Source organism: Colias croceus, chromosome 27 (assembly GCF_905220415.1).
Source record: "Colias croceus chromosome 27, ilColCroc2.1".
Taxonomy (NCBI): domain Eukaryota; kingdom Metazoa; phylum Arthropoda; class Insecta; order Lepidoptera; family Pieridae; genus Colias; species Colias croceus.
The window spans coordinates 926429-942832 of record NC_059563.1 but is presented as its reverse complement, the minus strand read 5'-3'; the positions used below and the strand labels follow the sequence as shown (position 1 = coordinate 942832).

At 33.6% G+C, this 16404-nt stretch overlaps 2 protein-coding genes across 6 annotated transcripts in view; both read left to right on the top strand.

Annotated features, from left to right (window-relative positions):
* LOC123703696 (heterogeneous nuclear ribonucleoprotein L) overlaps window positions 1-16404 on the top strand; it is a 332552-nt gene that overhangs the window by 301280 nt on the left and 14868 nt on the right. For 3 of the 5 annotated variants that reach the window (XM_045651779.1, XM_045651777.1, XM_045651778.1), the window contains exons 6-7: window positions 7589-7675; window positions 15920-16015. In XM_045651779.1, coding sequence (XP_045507735.1) covers window positions 7589-7675; window positions 15920-16015 — 183 coding nt within the window. Of the gene's footprint in view, window positions 1-5642; window positions 5698-7588; window positions 7676-15919; window positions 16016-16404 lie in introns of all 5 variants that reach the window. The other 2 variants (XM_045651781.1, XM_045651780.1) reach the window with 2 other exon arrangements.
* Window positions 591-1661, top strand: LOC123703710. The gene is made up of 4 exons (XM_045651802.1): window positions 591-718; window positions 890-994; window positions 1210-1332; window positions 1427-1661. The coding sequence occupies exons 1-4, from the start codon at window positions 676-678 to the stop codon at window positions 1642-1644; spliced, it is 489 nt and encodes a 162-aa protein (XP_045507758.1). The 5' UTR covers window positions 591-675; the 3' UTR covers window positions 1645-1661.

Here is a 16404-nt window from a genome sequence, read left to right as displayed (position 1 = left end):
CTATATTACTTGCTCTGTGACGCGTGTGATTTTAATTTGTTAAGTTATTATATTAAGTACTTACCTATTTAATTATAATGAATAAAGTTAAAAGAGATAGAAGTGCAAATTTTTCTTTACATGAGAGAGATATTTTAGTCTCTCTTGTACAAAAATACCAAGCTGTGCTGGAGAATAAACAAAGTGATGGTTCGACGTGGAAAAAGAAAGAAGCCGCTTGGGAAAGCATTCAAAACGAATTTAATGCTCGATCTGGAGGCATATTCAGATCGACCAAAACATTAAAGGTCAAATATGAGGGCTTGAAACGTACAGTCAGGAAAAAGTCAGCTGCATGTCACTCTGAACTTTACCGTACCGGAGGTGGTAAGAACATTGCTCCTCCACTCGATAATGTGGAAGAACAGATTAAAGCCATGATAACTTTAAGCACCGATGGCTTGGACAGTATTTACGACTCCGATATAATATTGCCACAAACTCAAGAAGGTAGGTAACCTTGTTCACTTGTTTAAAAAAGCACTAGGGAACGTGACCGTCTTTACCGGTGCGATCTATTTGAAATCAAAAGTGGTTTATTGTAAATGATTAGTCATACCTATTTAAATAAAATATAAATGCTTTCTTACAGACAGAATTGATGTTACCTCCATCCATACAATTCCACCATCACAAATGGATACAACTGAGGTTGTAGAAAGTGAGGCTACTCAAAACCGTAAGTATCCATTATACTACCTATCAGGTCATGTACGTACCTATCATAAAAATAAACATACATAATTGCAAAAGAAATAAATTTGCCTGCTGTGTCGCACAATAAAAGTTAAATCATTATTTATTTCCCATTAACTTGATTGCTAATAATTATTGCTGTACTTTTTTACAGAAGTTGTACTATTTGTTACAAATGAGTTTGAACCATTGCCACTCACTACTAATGCAGAAACAGTTCCAGAAGAAACAAATATAATAAAAGTAGACAATGTAAATGGTAAGTATGTGTTGATATTATTTTTGATAATTTTCATTAATTGAAACCTTTTATATTCTTCAAGTAATAGGAATAATTAAATTAACAGCAACAGCAGTCATATAAGTTAAGGTCTACCTCTCACTGGTTAAATAACATAAATAAAACATATTATGAGTTCTCTTCTATAAAAGTAAACACATTTAAAATTAATATATACTTAATTTTTATTTCAGACAAAGCTTTGCATGAAACTCCAAATGGGAAATGTGTCATAACTCCAACTACTTCTGCCAATAAAAAATGGGATGTCACGAGCAGAAGAAATTTAAAATCAAGAAAACATCCTGCACTGATTGGTATGACATATTAATAGAATTGTAACATACTTAATATTATATAAAAAATTACAATTTCTTTCTCAACCTAATTTCACTATTGTTTTATTTACAGCTAATACACCAAAAAAAACACTTTTTGATGAGCTGACTCAAGCTAAGCTGGAACTAGTTCAGCTCCAAAGAGATTTTTTGGAAGCAGAAATAAGTGAAAAAAAGAAGGTGTGGGAATTTGAAGAAAGTGAACGCAAGAAGGAGGCAGAGTTTAAAGAAAAGGAGCGCAAATGGATAGAAGAAGAGTATAAATTAAAATTAGTAAAGAATTTTAAATGAATAAATTGTTTGTTTTATTTAGGATCTATTATTATTTAGTAATGGTAAAAAATATTCTTGCACCAGTCTATTTCTAGGATCATAATTCAGCTCAGGGCTCTGTGCTGCAATTTCTTCCAGAGTCTGTGTATCAGTTGAGTTGTAGTTTTCCCCAAAGTTTCTTTCATTAATATTAATTGCAATATTATGCAATACAAAGCAGGCAACTATTATAGCTTGTACACGAGCTAATTTTAACGTTATCTGTCGCCTAAGCACAGGAAACCTATTCTTGCACACACCAAAACATCTTTCAATAGTATTCCTTGTTCGAATGTGTGACTCATTATATAAATTTTCTGCCGGGGATGATGGGTTCAGAAAGGGTGTCAAAAGATATTGCTTTAACTCATATCCACTGTCACCGAGAAGTAAGCCATCTCTAAATTGTCCACTTTCAAATCTGTGTTTCAAAAATGAATTATTAAAAATTGTTTGATCATGAACAGATCCTGGCCATCTTGCTACAATATCCAAGCATTTTAATTGGCTGTCACAAACAACCTGAACATTAATTGAGAAGTTTGACTTTCTGTTCCTATAATTTTCAGCTGAATTGCCACCTGAAATGAAAAGTATATAAGGATTACATTTTAATATTTTAATGATTATCAAGTTAACGTTTTCTTCATTGGCATGACAAAAAATAAAACGTACCAGGTGACTTTATTGTAACATGAGTACAATCTAAAGCCCCTATTACCCTGGGGAATCTTGCGATTTCATAAAAACCATCTTGAAGTGTGCTTAAGTTGTCAGGGAACTTTATTATCAATGGGCGTAATTGAGCAATAGCCACAGTCACCTTCTTAACGATACGGCTTGCTGTTGGTGGACTGACTCCACAAAAATCAGCCGCACTTCTTAAGTAGGATCCAGTAGCGAGATACCTCAATGTTAATAGTAGGCATGTTTTTGTTGGAACTGCTTGATTTCTAAAATAAAGATTTTTTATAAGTTAGGTAACTTCTACACCTACTTCAAACAACAAGTAACACATTTATGTAGCTACTTTGAATATTATAGGAGGGAGGGATTTAATATGATTTGATAGGTTATCTATAAGTAAAATCACTTCAATAATTAAAAAATACCACTCACCTTTGCGATGTAGGCATTATTTTATGTTTTATAAAGTTATGCACCTGGTTAACTGCATTTTTCGATAGACGAAATCTAGCGAAAAAATCAGTTTCATCGAGGTCCGTAAAATAATCAACACGGAATTTAAATACACGAATCCTTGCTATTCGTTGTGTCGAAGAATAATCTAATTCATCCAACTGATGATCAATTAAATCAAATAAATCCATTTTTATTCGTTAATTTAAAAAAAATCGTTGGTGATATGCAAGAAATGACAACAGACAACCTTAACCGTCGAGTAAAACACGCTAATTGGCAGAATACGTGGCAAGTAAGTTACGGGTCAGTTAATCTTATGATTAGTGCTACTCGGACGTCGTGAAACTCGCACTTGAAGTTACGGGTCACTTTAACTGGCGATTAGCCTACTCGACACTTTACTTGAGGGTGGTGAAACAGGCCCTTAGGGACACACCGCGCGCCATCTATTGAAATGATAAATAATCAATAACATTTTCGAAGACACTAAATTAAATTATTAATTAATAAATACACTAAATTAAATAATACATTGTTTTTTGTTTTAATAAGAAGTCTTAAATTAAGATTTTGTCTATAGTATCTAATGATTTTATTGATTTCACTTTATTTTACTTGCACATAAATTTTCTCTGAAGTCATTCAACAATAATTATTATCAGACATTGTCTATTCCAGAAAAACCTATCACACGATAGTATCTTTCCTATCAACATTTAACAGTTTTACATCAAGTAAATAAACGAAGGGGTAAACAAATTCCAATTCACCAAATACACCGGAACTCCTATTTCCATAATGATGCTGTTTTCGAACAAAGAAATGTACCAGGGCGGCATAGATTTAATTAGATTAGGTGATAAGGAAAACCCTATCTTGTTCCGTCTACTAGAAGATTAGTAAATTCATTTACTATGTTTTGGATTTATCAATGACTAGTTATGCTGGAGGGTTTCACTCGCGGACAAAATAAAGTATTCTTATAGTGCGTATATATATTACTGTCAAGTATCATGACAAAATGTTCAGTGGTTTTTGTGTTGAAGAGTAACAAACATACATTTTAACTTTTGCGTTTATAATATTAGTAGGATGTTATATCAATTAAGAAGATAAGTTGCGGAATGATTTATTTATTTATCAAGCAATAGCTGCAATAGCATAGCTTCTATCGCGGGCCTTGAGCGCGGGGACCGAATCGAGAAATTCCGTAACGAAAAAACCTCACGCTCCCCACTCCGATGGGCACGGAGGTGTGGCTTGAAGGCATTGCATGCGCCATGCAATAGCTTTACCACAGCAGTCCTCGAGTGCCACACGTCTTTTTTTTCTTTAATCTAAAATTACATAAAGTTGAATGTTAGACAAAATATGTAATTTGGATAAATCGTTAAATGCTCGTTTCAAAGCAAAAAGAAACAAAAATAAAACAGGACATTGTCGAATAAGGAAACTGCTATTTGTGCAGGTTTATTGGGAAGTTGTACGTAAAAGAATGAGTAAATTTAATTTACACGGTGTCTCCACATTAGGATAAACTGGGATATTTTTTTCATAAGCTAAGAAAAAACGTTCATAAAAAAATTGGTAACGGGAAAATGTAGCTACTACTTATGACAACTAGGTATTCGTTTAAAAACTTGATAAATCAGGTAAACAGTTCCAGAGATTACTTCTTACAAACAAACTCAACTTACAAACTATACCACTTTATAATATTTCTTTATAAAGAAACAATGTTGACCGTCATTTATCGCGAAAACATAACACAGTGAACCGTCAAGATATTTGACACATTCATCATTCATTTGTTATGGGAAATTAGTATTTATTCACTATTATAAATAAATGCTAATTTCGATTGAGCTCGCTACACACTAGCCCGTGGATTTGCCGCCTACAAAGCTGATACTAATGTCACGGAGCGGTTTTTTGTAGCTACCCTCCAATGTTTGGTATGTATTGCTTATTCAGTGTTCAAAGAGTACTTTGATATGTTATTTCAATACAAATGTAATATCATTTAAGATGAGAGACAGGGATGCAGCATACTTTGTATAGCTCTATCCCTCTCGCACGTGTCGTATTGAAATAACTTGTCATGATTGGTACAACTAATTGTCATTCCAAATTCGATTTTTTATTATAACTGTCTTACAAGTATGTTTAATAATTTGGAATTACAATATGCTTTATTTATACTGCAATATTATTAATATATCCTACGCCAGCTTACCACCATCGCTTATAAATACATAGCTGTTAAATGCATCACTACAGCCGTTTTTTACTAATAACATTACAGTACACAAGAGAAATAAGGTTTACCACGATGTTATTTTTGCGCTGTCTTTCTATTGTATCTAAATAAAAAAAAATTAAAAAATATTCCGCAAAAGTCACCAGCGTGGTCACCCGAATTTCTCCTCGAATGTACATCTAAATATAAGCATTAATATTATTGTTATAATGAATATTCTTCCATGCACATATAATGACAAACACACTCTAAAAGGCCTTAATGAAGACATAATAATATAACCCGGAGAACCGTTAACAGAACGAAGAGAATCAAGCAGACAGACATGCAGACACGTAACACAAATGTCACACAGATGAACGCGAAAGACAAACGGAAATACTTTATTTATTTTATTGTTTTTATGATTTAATTTCATTTTGGTTATATTTCTTTTCTGTATTTCTGTAGCTTATGAAATTGGCATGCACCGTAACGCTGTGGCGAGGTGGAACAGAGATAGCTTATACGGAATAATGACGAGTTGAAAAAGGATGATGATATATAAGAGTGTGTTTGTCTTTTATGTGTGCAGGGATTGGTCGAGGCGCGGACGGATCGCGGCACGATACTGACACGATACCGTCAAGGTGAGTAGAGTGCTAGTGAGACTGTGAGCCAACTGGGAATGGGAACGGTTCGGCGCCATCTTGTGACGTCACAAGAGTCAATTTAAACGAATAAATAGCTTTAAAATAAGCAATAGTGCTTGTAATTAGTAACGTAAGTTACTACTACTAAGTTGATGCAACAGTTGAGCAATAATCAAAACTTCTATTGAAATGTAAAAAAGGATTTCCAAGTAAAAATCGTAATTTTCAAATGACATTTGGCACGTATATGTCATTGACGTTCCTATTATTAGTTGGATCACATTATAGTAATATATCACATATGGAATCATGCTTAATTAAATAGAGGTGATTAAAACGCACAGGATTTTGGTTTTAATGCGCATACGCTTCACGCACACAGCTGCGTGTGTACGCGAATTACATCTGTGTGCTGTGTGTGTGCAATTTATTACAATTCTTGTGTTGATATTAATTTATAAATTGTAGAGGTTGTGGTGTTTTATTATAGTAGACTTGCTTCGAGCGATGTGCGCACGATTTTGGTGTTTTGACGTAAAAAGCTGGGGATTTTTTTTTCAAGAAATGTTGTTTCACTGATTTATGAATTCTTTTGGGTAAATTGGATTATATTTTTGAATATGAATGGACGGTAATTGTTTCTGAAATGTTCCTAATTTTATTAAAATAATCGACAACACACGGTTCTGAATTTTATTTAAATCTAGTCAAAATGTGGGTAGTTCAAATTTAGTTCAATCTAGTAAAGTTAAACAGTTTTAAAGTCACCATTACAAATATTTTCTGTACAATAACAATTTTATCGTTTTTTCGCTTAAAAAAATTGTAGCCGCTAAAAATTTATTATAATTTTGTTAACTCCCACCCGATAGGCCTCCGTTGGATCTTATTTGCAAGGCAATCAGTTTTTTCATCTAAAACTTTGAAACAGTCTGTTTTGGACCGAATTTAAAGTAGGCACTAATTATGCTTTGCTTTTTTTGTTTGTGTCCTTGCTTAGTTTTCTTTGCTAGCGCTATGTTTATCTTTACAGAACTATATTTAATGCTTTTTTGTGTTATACGATTTTGTGCTTTTATTTGGCTTAGATTAACACGAAATTTACTTCCATGTTCGATGAAGTTTTGAAACGATGTGCTCGTCTAGTCAATGTAGTGTTACCGTTTTCAAAGTTGATAAGAAACCGTGAATTATTTGTCAACAAAATAGTTGAAACTGCATTTTTATTAATTAATTTACAATCTAGAAACCTTAATTCTTTATAGTCTATCTATCCTTCATCGTTTATAATGAGTCTTTTTTATCTGTACTTGGATTGAAGTTTATCATAATTATTGTACCCAAAATAAAATCTGAATGATTTTAGATCTTAATTTATGTTAATGTTATCCTTAGTTTCTAACTGATCACTCCTTAGTCAAATGGGAAAGTAAGTTAGGGTTCAATACTTAATCAATGTCATATTATTTTACTAATCGCTTGGTTAGTGTACATGCTGTTTCTTTAAAATCTCTCCCTAGATATTTTCGTCCTCCAGTTCACACATTTCAAGTTTTGTTTGTATCAAATTGCATCAAAATCGGTTAAGTGGTATAGGTCTGAAAGCGTAGCAAACAAAGTAGACCAAATCTTACAAGTGGTAAAATACGCATAGTAAAAGCCACACTAAACAATAGTGATATATTTTAATCTTTATCTGTGATCAAGTTATCATCCCCAACACCCCATATATATGTTTTAAATCATCACCACCATACGCGACAGTGGTATCTATTACCACTGTATTAAAGTTGATATCTCCATTTCTCAATATATGTTTTAAGTCTCTATCATCATACGCAATAGTGGTATCTATTACCACAGCAATAAAGTCGTTATCCACTTGCAGTGTCAGAGGAGGTACAGCAGCCTCAACAACGAAGCGCGCCGCTTCTACAGTCGCCGCAGTACACGGGAGGTCGACCACAGCCTTACAGTGAGTAGCTATTACATTAGTTTGTACTTCATCAGTATTAGAATTGATGGTCTCGTCTAACGTATTGTGCTTAAACGTGTGTGTATCAGGTGTTTTTGTTGCGTGTTCGTCATTTGTTTTAACTACCATGTCATAGGGTGGGTTATCGTTTGATGGAACCTCTTCATAGTGGGCATCGTTGGCCCAACAAATGATTGTCGATGTTTGCCGCCATTACGGCGGTTATTAATAAACGTCTGGAATGACATGACGGTTGGTCGTAAACATTTAGGCCCTGTACGCTATCGTGATTGCCTCTGCTCGTCCAACGCTGCACATTGTGAAGAGGCCCCATGAGGTATTTTCGGATATTGCTTGTGGTGGTATTTTATTTATTTTTATGTCTACTTACCTACTTTAATAGGCCATCAAGTTTGATTATTTAAAAATAATACATAAACAATTACATAAGTCAAAATTTTCGAGAAAAATTATTTTGATCGTCTAAACAAATAATCAAGATTTTTTCTGAGTTTATAGAAATCGTAATCTAAACTAATGGTAATGATAAACCACAATAACATTTAGGAAATTAAAATATAATTTATTAATTGTAAAGTACACAAATTTTTAGTTAAATGAATCAAACCCAGTCAAACCAACGATGTTCAATCACATCGAAATTGAAACAAATAAAATCTAGATCGGCCATACAGACAGACGAATCTTATCAAAACTAACACGGAAATGGTTCGCACGATGAGCACCAAAGCAAATAAAGTGAATGCGGAATGAAAACACAGTGCACTTTCATCGTACATTCTGTGTGTAGCCGGGTATGAAATACCCACCGGTGGTATGTTTATGCAAGTTTTGATTTTGTTTCTGTTATAGATGTGGTGATTGATTTTGATCTGCCTGTTTTAAGATCTAATAATATGTAGGAAGTGTAGATACTTTCCGTTGTTGGATTTCAAGATTCATAGAAGAATATTTGAAAGTTTTACAACAACCGTTTGACACAGAAAATACGAAAAAAAAATTATTATATATAAATAATTGATATTGGTAATAAATGGCTTGTTTAACTCATGTTTAAAACGATAAAGTTTGTTTAAAATATGACAATAATATTTTTGTTTTTATTTAGGGTACAGAAAATATCATCATTTCTGTATCTATAGGTACATAAATATTCAGTTTCCGCTTACAATCTTACAAAGTATTATCTATTCTATACATATAATAAATCTGTAGAAGGGTCAATTCTGTACATTGAAAATATTGAAAAAATAAATAGCAGGGGGTGTTACTGGATCGATACCAAACCCAAATATGTGATTAAAAAAATTTTTGTCTGTCTGTCTGTCTGTCTGTCTGTCTGTCTGTCTGTCTGTCTGTCTGTCTGTATGTGAAGACATCACGTGAAAACTACCGGTTCGATTTCGATGAAACTTGGTATAATTATACCTTATTATCCTGGGCGTAAAATAGGATACTTTTTATCCTGGAAAAATACGTAGAAAAAAATTAATCTTAATTTTTCAGTTATCCATAGACGTTGTTCTGTATAACCGCGAACACACGTTGCGTATTATTATAGGCCTAGCCGTATTTGGGTCAGATAGATATTTATAAGATGTCATTGTCAGAGTTACTCAAAATGGAGAAATAAAACATCCACGCGAAGACCGAAATCCGCGCGGACGGAGTCGCGGGCGGAAGCTAGTATATAATAATTATATTAATTAATAGTATCAACTGTCGTCAACTTTTACGTAGTAAAAACATTCATTCTTAATATAAACGTTCAATAATACGAAGCTTATGAAAAATCCGCTTATTTAAGTATCTTTTCACAATAAATTGTCGTTCAATAAAATAACAGACTATTCAATTACTGCCAAATTAAAATTGCCTTCGACGCTCCATCGAGAGTCGTGCAATAAATAAAAGACACACCGATAAATCACACGGTAATTTTATTATTAAACTAACTGCCCGTCATAAATATAAGGAGACTCGAATTACCGGACGATAAAAAACGTGCCCGTGACGTCACAGGAAAAAAATTAGAATAGATATCAGGTAAGTGAATTAAAGGGACCCTTCGGAGCGAATAATTTTCACCCGGCATGAATATTTCATACGAGGAGGGTATATATAACTTTTGTGAAGTTAAAGTTTGTTACGGGGAAAAGTTTTATTGGTATCAATTTACATGTGGATATTTTTAAAGTATTTGAAGGATGGTTTGATTTGCTAGTTTCGGGAAACATGAAAGTTTTTAAAGATAATATGAAGCCTAAGTATTTACTTACACGTGATTAAAATTGTTTAAAATGATATACTTATACATTAGAGTATAGCATAAGCTAATTAAACTTAGTAGTAGGTAGTCTATGATGTTAAATTGATTCTAATTTTCAATAAGTTTTTGTAATCAAGAATTATCTTAGTACGCTTTTGTTCTTAATGAATATATTGTGTGGTAGTTTAGATAAATTCTTGTGAATACTTTGTTTTAATTATTTTAAAAAGCAATATTACCCCCTCGTCGTTTATTGGAACAAAACTCGGCGGATAATAGCCGTGAAAGTTAGTTAATCTCATAAATAGTTTGGGAAGTTAATTTCCAACGTAATAGAATACTTTAGTGAACTAATCCTGGCGCGTTAAAAGCACATTGAAAAGTAGGTCGCTTTAGAAATACGATAATGGCGGACGTTCTTTGAAAGCGTCTGCACGCCACGAGCGATCAGTGTGAAATGACGCGAGTGCCGTGTGACGCACGCTTATCAAGTGACGGTACATACGTTCACACGGAACCACGATTTGCCGAATCTTATTTTCATAGGATCTGTAAAAACCGGATGTTGTATTCGCACAGCACATCTTGAATTGTCACATCCGACAGCCTCTGCACCGGTCTGAGATTTTGCAGTACGGCCAGATTGAATGTAGTCGCAAAATAGGATGTTAACTTCAGCAAGATTCGGTTTTCTTGCCGTGTCTTGAAACTGAATGCATGTGGGAACTCATTCATTGAAATACTGATACCACTAAACCGAATCATGCAAAAAACCGATACGGTAGAGAAACACTCGACACTGTGTGAACGTCCCGTGAGCAACGGCTTTAAATAATTCATGACGTAGGGTATTGACGGTATCGCCTGTGACTGCGTGTGATGGATCCTCGTATTTTATTGGGTCTTTTGTTGTACATTTGTGATACAAGGTCGTGTGTAGAGAGAATACTGAAAGTTAAGTTGGGACACAATAAAATAGTTAAATGTAAAAGATTTTAACTTTACAGTTGTAAAGAGACAAAATTTGAAAGTGAGTTTGAATCTCTTAATCTGTAAGCTACAGACCTATACCACCAATAAAAATACATTAGCCTGACTGACATAGGCCACTTCATATAAGATATATCGCGGATCATTTCATGCACAACATCTACTGTTTCATATATTTTCCTCTTCTAATTGCTTAAGACAGGTACAGGAAATCGAATTGGAATTAATTAAAACTTCCATACGAAAGAAAGAAAAGAAAAATGAAAATGTAGTCAGTGGGTTTATATTTCAAAACGAATTCAGCTCGCAGCGCAGAGAGGTTCAAAAAAATCCTCCAATGGTATAATTTGAAGCGGATCCCATTAAAACGGAACGTTTGGTTACGTCGTCTGAATAAGAAAATTAAGGCGTACACGGTAACGGTGGACTGTTGAATTTAGCTTTTGTAACTCTTTTTTTTTTATTATTTTTCACGGCATACACGGACAATGGGATTAATTGGATCGCCGGACTGAGCTTGTTACAAAAAGGGTGGAAAAAAACGTCTAACACAGGTTTGATTTTTAATTCCGTCCACCCGATCAGTCTTTGAACGGGTGTCACCGAAAAATGCTAATTGCACACGCTAGAGAGAAGTCTTAAAACAGGGAATGTTGATTTTTTTTTCGATTGATTAATAATGGAGGTTTTTCATTGATGCATATTTTTGGAGGTCATTTTGCTATACTATTCGTTTATGTGAAGGGCTTTAAAGGAAGGGAGTGGGAGGATGTAAATCCAATTAATAGTGAAAACTAATAGATTTCTATGAAAATTAAGAAAAAGCGACTTCGAGGAACGGTTTGAATATGCTGGGATATACATTATCTTTTATCAAAAGCTTTCCACGTTTATACTATTCGTATTAAAACTTGTTCACTCATAAAGAGAACATCGAATAACTAATATCGTATGCGTGCGTGAGAATCGTTTTAAACTTCTCTAGAATATTCTTAAAAGCGAATAAAATTGCTCATATCCCAAAATTATTCTAAAAGGCGGAAATTATCTCTATTTCGATCTCAAAGCACTCTTTCAGATAAAATTCGCGAATCGTTTTAATCCGGTGCTGTGAAAGCGAAATAATAAAGATAAAAAAGCATATTAAACTCGTGAAAAATTCCATGTACATTTTACGTATGTACGTACGGGCTTTCGGAAAGTACGCACGAATTATTCCGTGCAACTTAAATAGAGTAACAGACGTAATTAGCTTTGTTTATTAAAAAAAATGACGAACTCCAAAAGCGTCGCTCAAACGTTCCGTTTTTACTAGTTCCGCAAACACATGAAAAATAATCAAAAAACATGCAAGCCGCCTCCTACATTGTCCACATTTGTTTTTGTTTCCTGCTTCATGTTTGTGTGACGGTTTCGAGCGCCCGAATTTCGTGTTGGGCTTATTTTTTCATAATGTTTTTAAATGAGTAGCGAATTTGTGACTTGTTATTTCGAAATGTGTGCTGCAGTAACTGGGTTACGCAAGGGACTGTTTTGGGTCCGCCGCTTTTTATTTGTTTGATTGGTGCGTTGATTAAAAAGTTTTCGTTCATTATCTATTTGTCTGATATTAAATATACCTACATGGTATAAATATTTATTTTTTAATATTATTATCTTAATCTTCGTCTAAGTGTATTTTACTTGAATGAGAGATACATTTTTAATGAGTAGACTCCTTACTGAATCCGTTTCATTTGAACAAAAGTTAAGAACAGTCCCATTCAAAAATAAATAATTCTATTCAAAGGCTAGCCGCTAGACGTCTCAAAATAAATTACTTTAATTTCCATACGAAAGCGGCTATGTCTAAAAGAAAATTTATAATTTAAAAATGCATTTGCTCGCTTGCGGCGTTCGCATCTAGAGTTGATTTTAAAATCTTAGCATATTTATACGCCGGGGGCCGGGGTTCGTTCACGTTTGAGAAACTAATTTTCATATGTAATACGTGATTCACACTTTGCCGTTTTCGTTTCGCGTAACCGTTTTATGTTAACGTTATTTTTTTATGAAAAGTCATATCGCACACTCTTTTATGATTGTAAAAAAATCAGAAGAGATTCTAAGAAGAATGTCTTGCTCCACTGTGCTTCATAGCGAAATATCCATTTAATTTCTGTGAAAACTAAGTACCTACTATACACTCACAGACATAGGAAAAGATAAAACAAAAGATCTAAAGCTTGTCATGAATAGTAATACCTATAGTCGAGCCAATTTAATAGGCAACATTTGACGTCTATCAATTTTATCTACGAAGAGAGGTAACCTGCTTAAAAACATCGATTAAAGTGAATTAATCGATACGGATTTGAAACATTTGTCAATCAAACTCAAACTCAAACTCAAACATTCATTTATTCAATTAGACTACTATTTAGTAGCACTTTCGAATCGTCATTACATAAGTATTTTTAACATTTACCACCGATTCGGAAAGCAGTATCTATGGAGAAGAATCGGCAAGAAACTCCATAGTTGCTCTTTTAAAATCATGTCAATATTACATAATATGTAACTTATATCTAACTTATACATAATATATATCATAATATGCAAAGAACTGTCCTGTGGTTTTTACGCGACAACCCTCCATGGGTCTTTATCGTCCATATATTCCTGAATACTGTAGTACGCTCTCTGAACTAGTACATTTTTTATATAAGTTTTAAATTTAGAACTACTAAACTCTTTAATATTGAGAGGAATTCTATTGTATAAGCGTATACCTTGACCCATAAATGAATTTTTAACTTTAGCTAATCGGAAAAATGGCATTTCAATTCTATTCCTGTTCCTTGTGCCATAATCGTGTCTATCTCCTACTCTTGTGTCGGCGTTTTTGTGAACATGCAAAATATTATTAAATATATACTGTGATGGTACAGTAAGGATACCAGTATTCTTAAAATGATCTCTTAGTGAATCCCGAGCACGTAAATTATATATAGAGCGAATGGCTCTTTTCTGTAAGATAAATATAGTTTCTATATCTGCAGCCCTGCCCCACAGTAGAATTCCATAGGACATAATGCTATGAAAGTAGCTGAAATAAACCAGTCTAGCCGTATCTTCATCGGTGAGTTGCCTTATTTTTCGGACTGCATATGCAGCTGAACTGAGCTTACCTGCAGCGGTGTTGACATGGGCTCCCCACTGTAGTTTCTCGTCTAATGTTAACCCTAGAAATACAGTAGACTCAGTAGGATGCAATACCTCCCCGTTCAAGGTAATATCTCTGTTCAACTTTTTTACGTTAGGAAGTAAAAATTCAACACAAGTGGTTTTACACTCGAATTCATTAATTTATGATGATTTTTATTCACAAGTAATCAATGCATTCGATTCTAGATGTCAGATTTCGATTTTTAGAGTAACGTCTCTAGTATTTAAAAAGAAAAAAGGTTTATTGACACAAAATTGTAGCGACGTCAGTTCTTCAATTCAGAAATTGTTTATTATGTTTAGTATGGTTTATCAGTAAAATGAAATCTTAAAATTACTTGTATCGGTCATTATTATTAAAAATATGTAATCGTTATTGAAAAAAGTTAAGCAAATGTGCAGTTCTAACAAAACGAAATATCATGTTATTCTATGTCGTCGTTACTAGGTTACGTTGTTGAATTTTGTTGAACTGTCAAATGTTGCCTATTAAAACGGCTCTACTATAAATTACTATTTAAATTTTCATACAAATATTTTGTATCTGTAATTTGTAGATGTAAATATTTAATCGCATATCTAAATTGTTTTATGCATATCAAATGTGCTACATCAATTACATTTCCACGGCTCTATTTGCGTATTTGAATTTTCATTAATCTTCCGTTTATATATGTAATTACTTTATATTTATTGAATGTATGGAAATGTCGCAAAAGCTTAGGTACTACTTACTTAACTACCTACGTAGCTTAACGACGTCTTCTACTTCTTAAATTGGAGAGAATTTAAAAAATACCACTATTATCGACGATCACGTGCTCTGTAGTTAGTTTATAACTGATTTGTAATTGATAAATACACGACCTTTAAAAACTCGATAAAAACTTTAGTAGGTATATTCAGAATAAAGCAGTAACCCTGTATGCTTTTAAGCAATTAACGGTTCGCGAATGCACCGTGAATTGATCCATCTAAATGGATTCCGTCCAGCGATTGTGGCTAAGCGTAACAATACCTAGTATATTCCATTTCACAGAGATTTTATAAAATACAACAGTAACAAAGGGGACTATAGTAATATCATTAACGGATAATGTAGTGAATCTAGTGCTATATACAAACACAATTTTAATGGAATAGGTTCAAATGTTTCTGCGGTTGTTGTTAAGTTTTCAAACGGTGACAATAAACAGGTTAACTTAATCACAGACAAGCGTTGAATATAATAAGTAATAAATCAATATTTCGGGACAATTTTCACACACGGGACGATCTGATCCCACACTAAGCTTTCGCTTGTGTTATGGAAACCAGATGGCTGATAAACATACATTTATAATTTGAAATAAATACTCATATAGATAATTAACACCCAGACACAGAGCAAACATCTATGTTCATCACACAAATATTTGCCCCGGGTGGGAATCGAAGCCACGACCAGTGGCTTGGAAGGCAGGGCAACCAACAAACCAAGCCAACCGGCCAGTCAAATATGTACGTATGTACTTTTTAAAATTTACAAACGGCAATGTTAAAAAGGATTAAATAACCACATACGAGTATAAACTTTTTGACGATGCTAATGAAAAAGGAAAGAATACAAAACACCCAAAAGGAAAGACAGGTTTGTAGATTGTAGATGTAAAAACACACTAGAAAAAACCTAGTAATCAAAGGGAAAATGTTGTTATATTATGACTGACGTGAAATAATATGATGTGCATAATGATTATCAACAAAAAACATCGCAGATCCATCGAATGCGCCCACGCAAATGCCGCCAAGACCCTGCAGCGAGGACTCGTGCAGTCAACACAGTCAGCACTCGTGCGACCAATCACAGAACGGTTTGTATGGTATAGCCATTTCGATCGACCAATCGTATTCCTTGTTGATGTCTGACGATTGTCGGGGCTGCCAATCGCGAAACTTTCAAGATAAATATAATATGCTTTTTGTTATTAGTTAGCTAATTTTAGCTGAAATTAATAAAAAAGTTGCTGCTTCTTGCTAGTTGTTAATTGTATTTGCCAAATAATCTAAAGCAGTAAAATTAGCTTAACGATCTTTTTATTTTGCTTTAACAAATCTGACAGTATTACAATCGCTTGCAGAATTGTCGTTAGTTTTATAAACCTGATTGAATTTAGTAACAAATTTAGCAATAATTATTTATTCGGCAGCCCCGACCAAAATATTATGTGTATCTAGATAATATTTTAGCATGATGGTAATA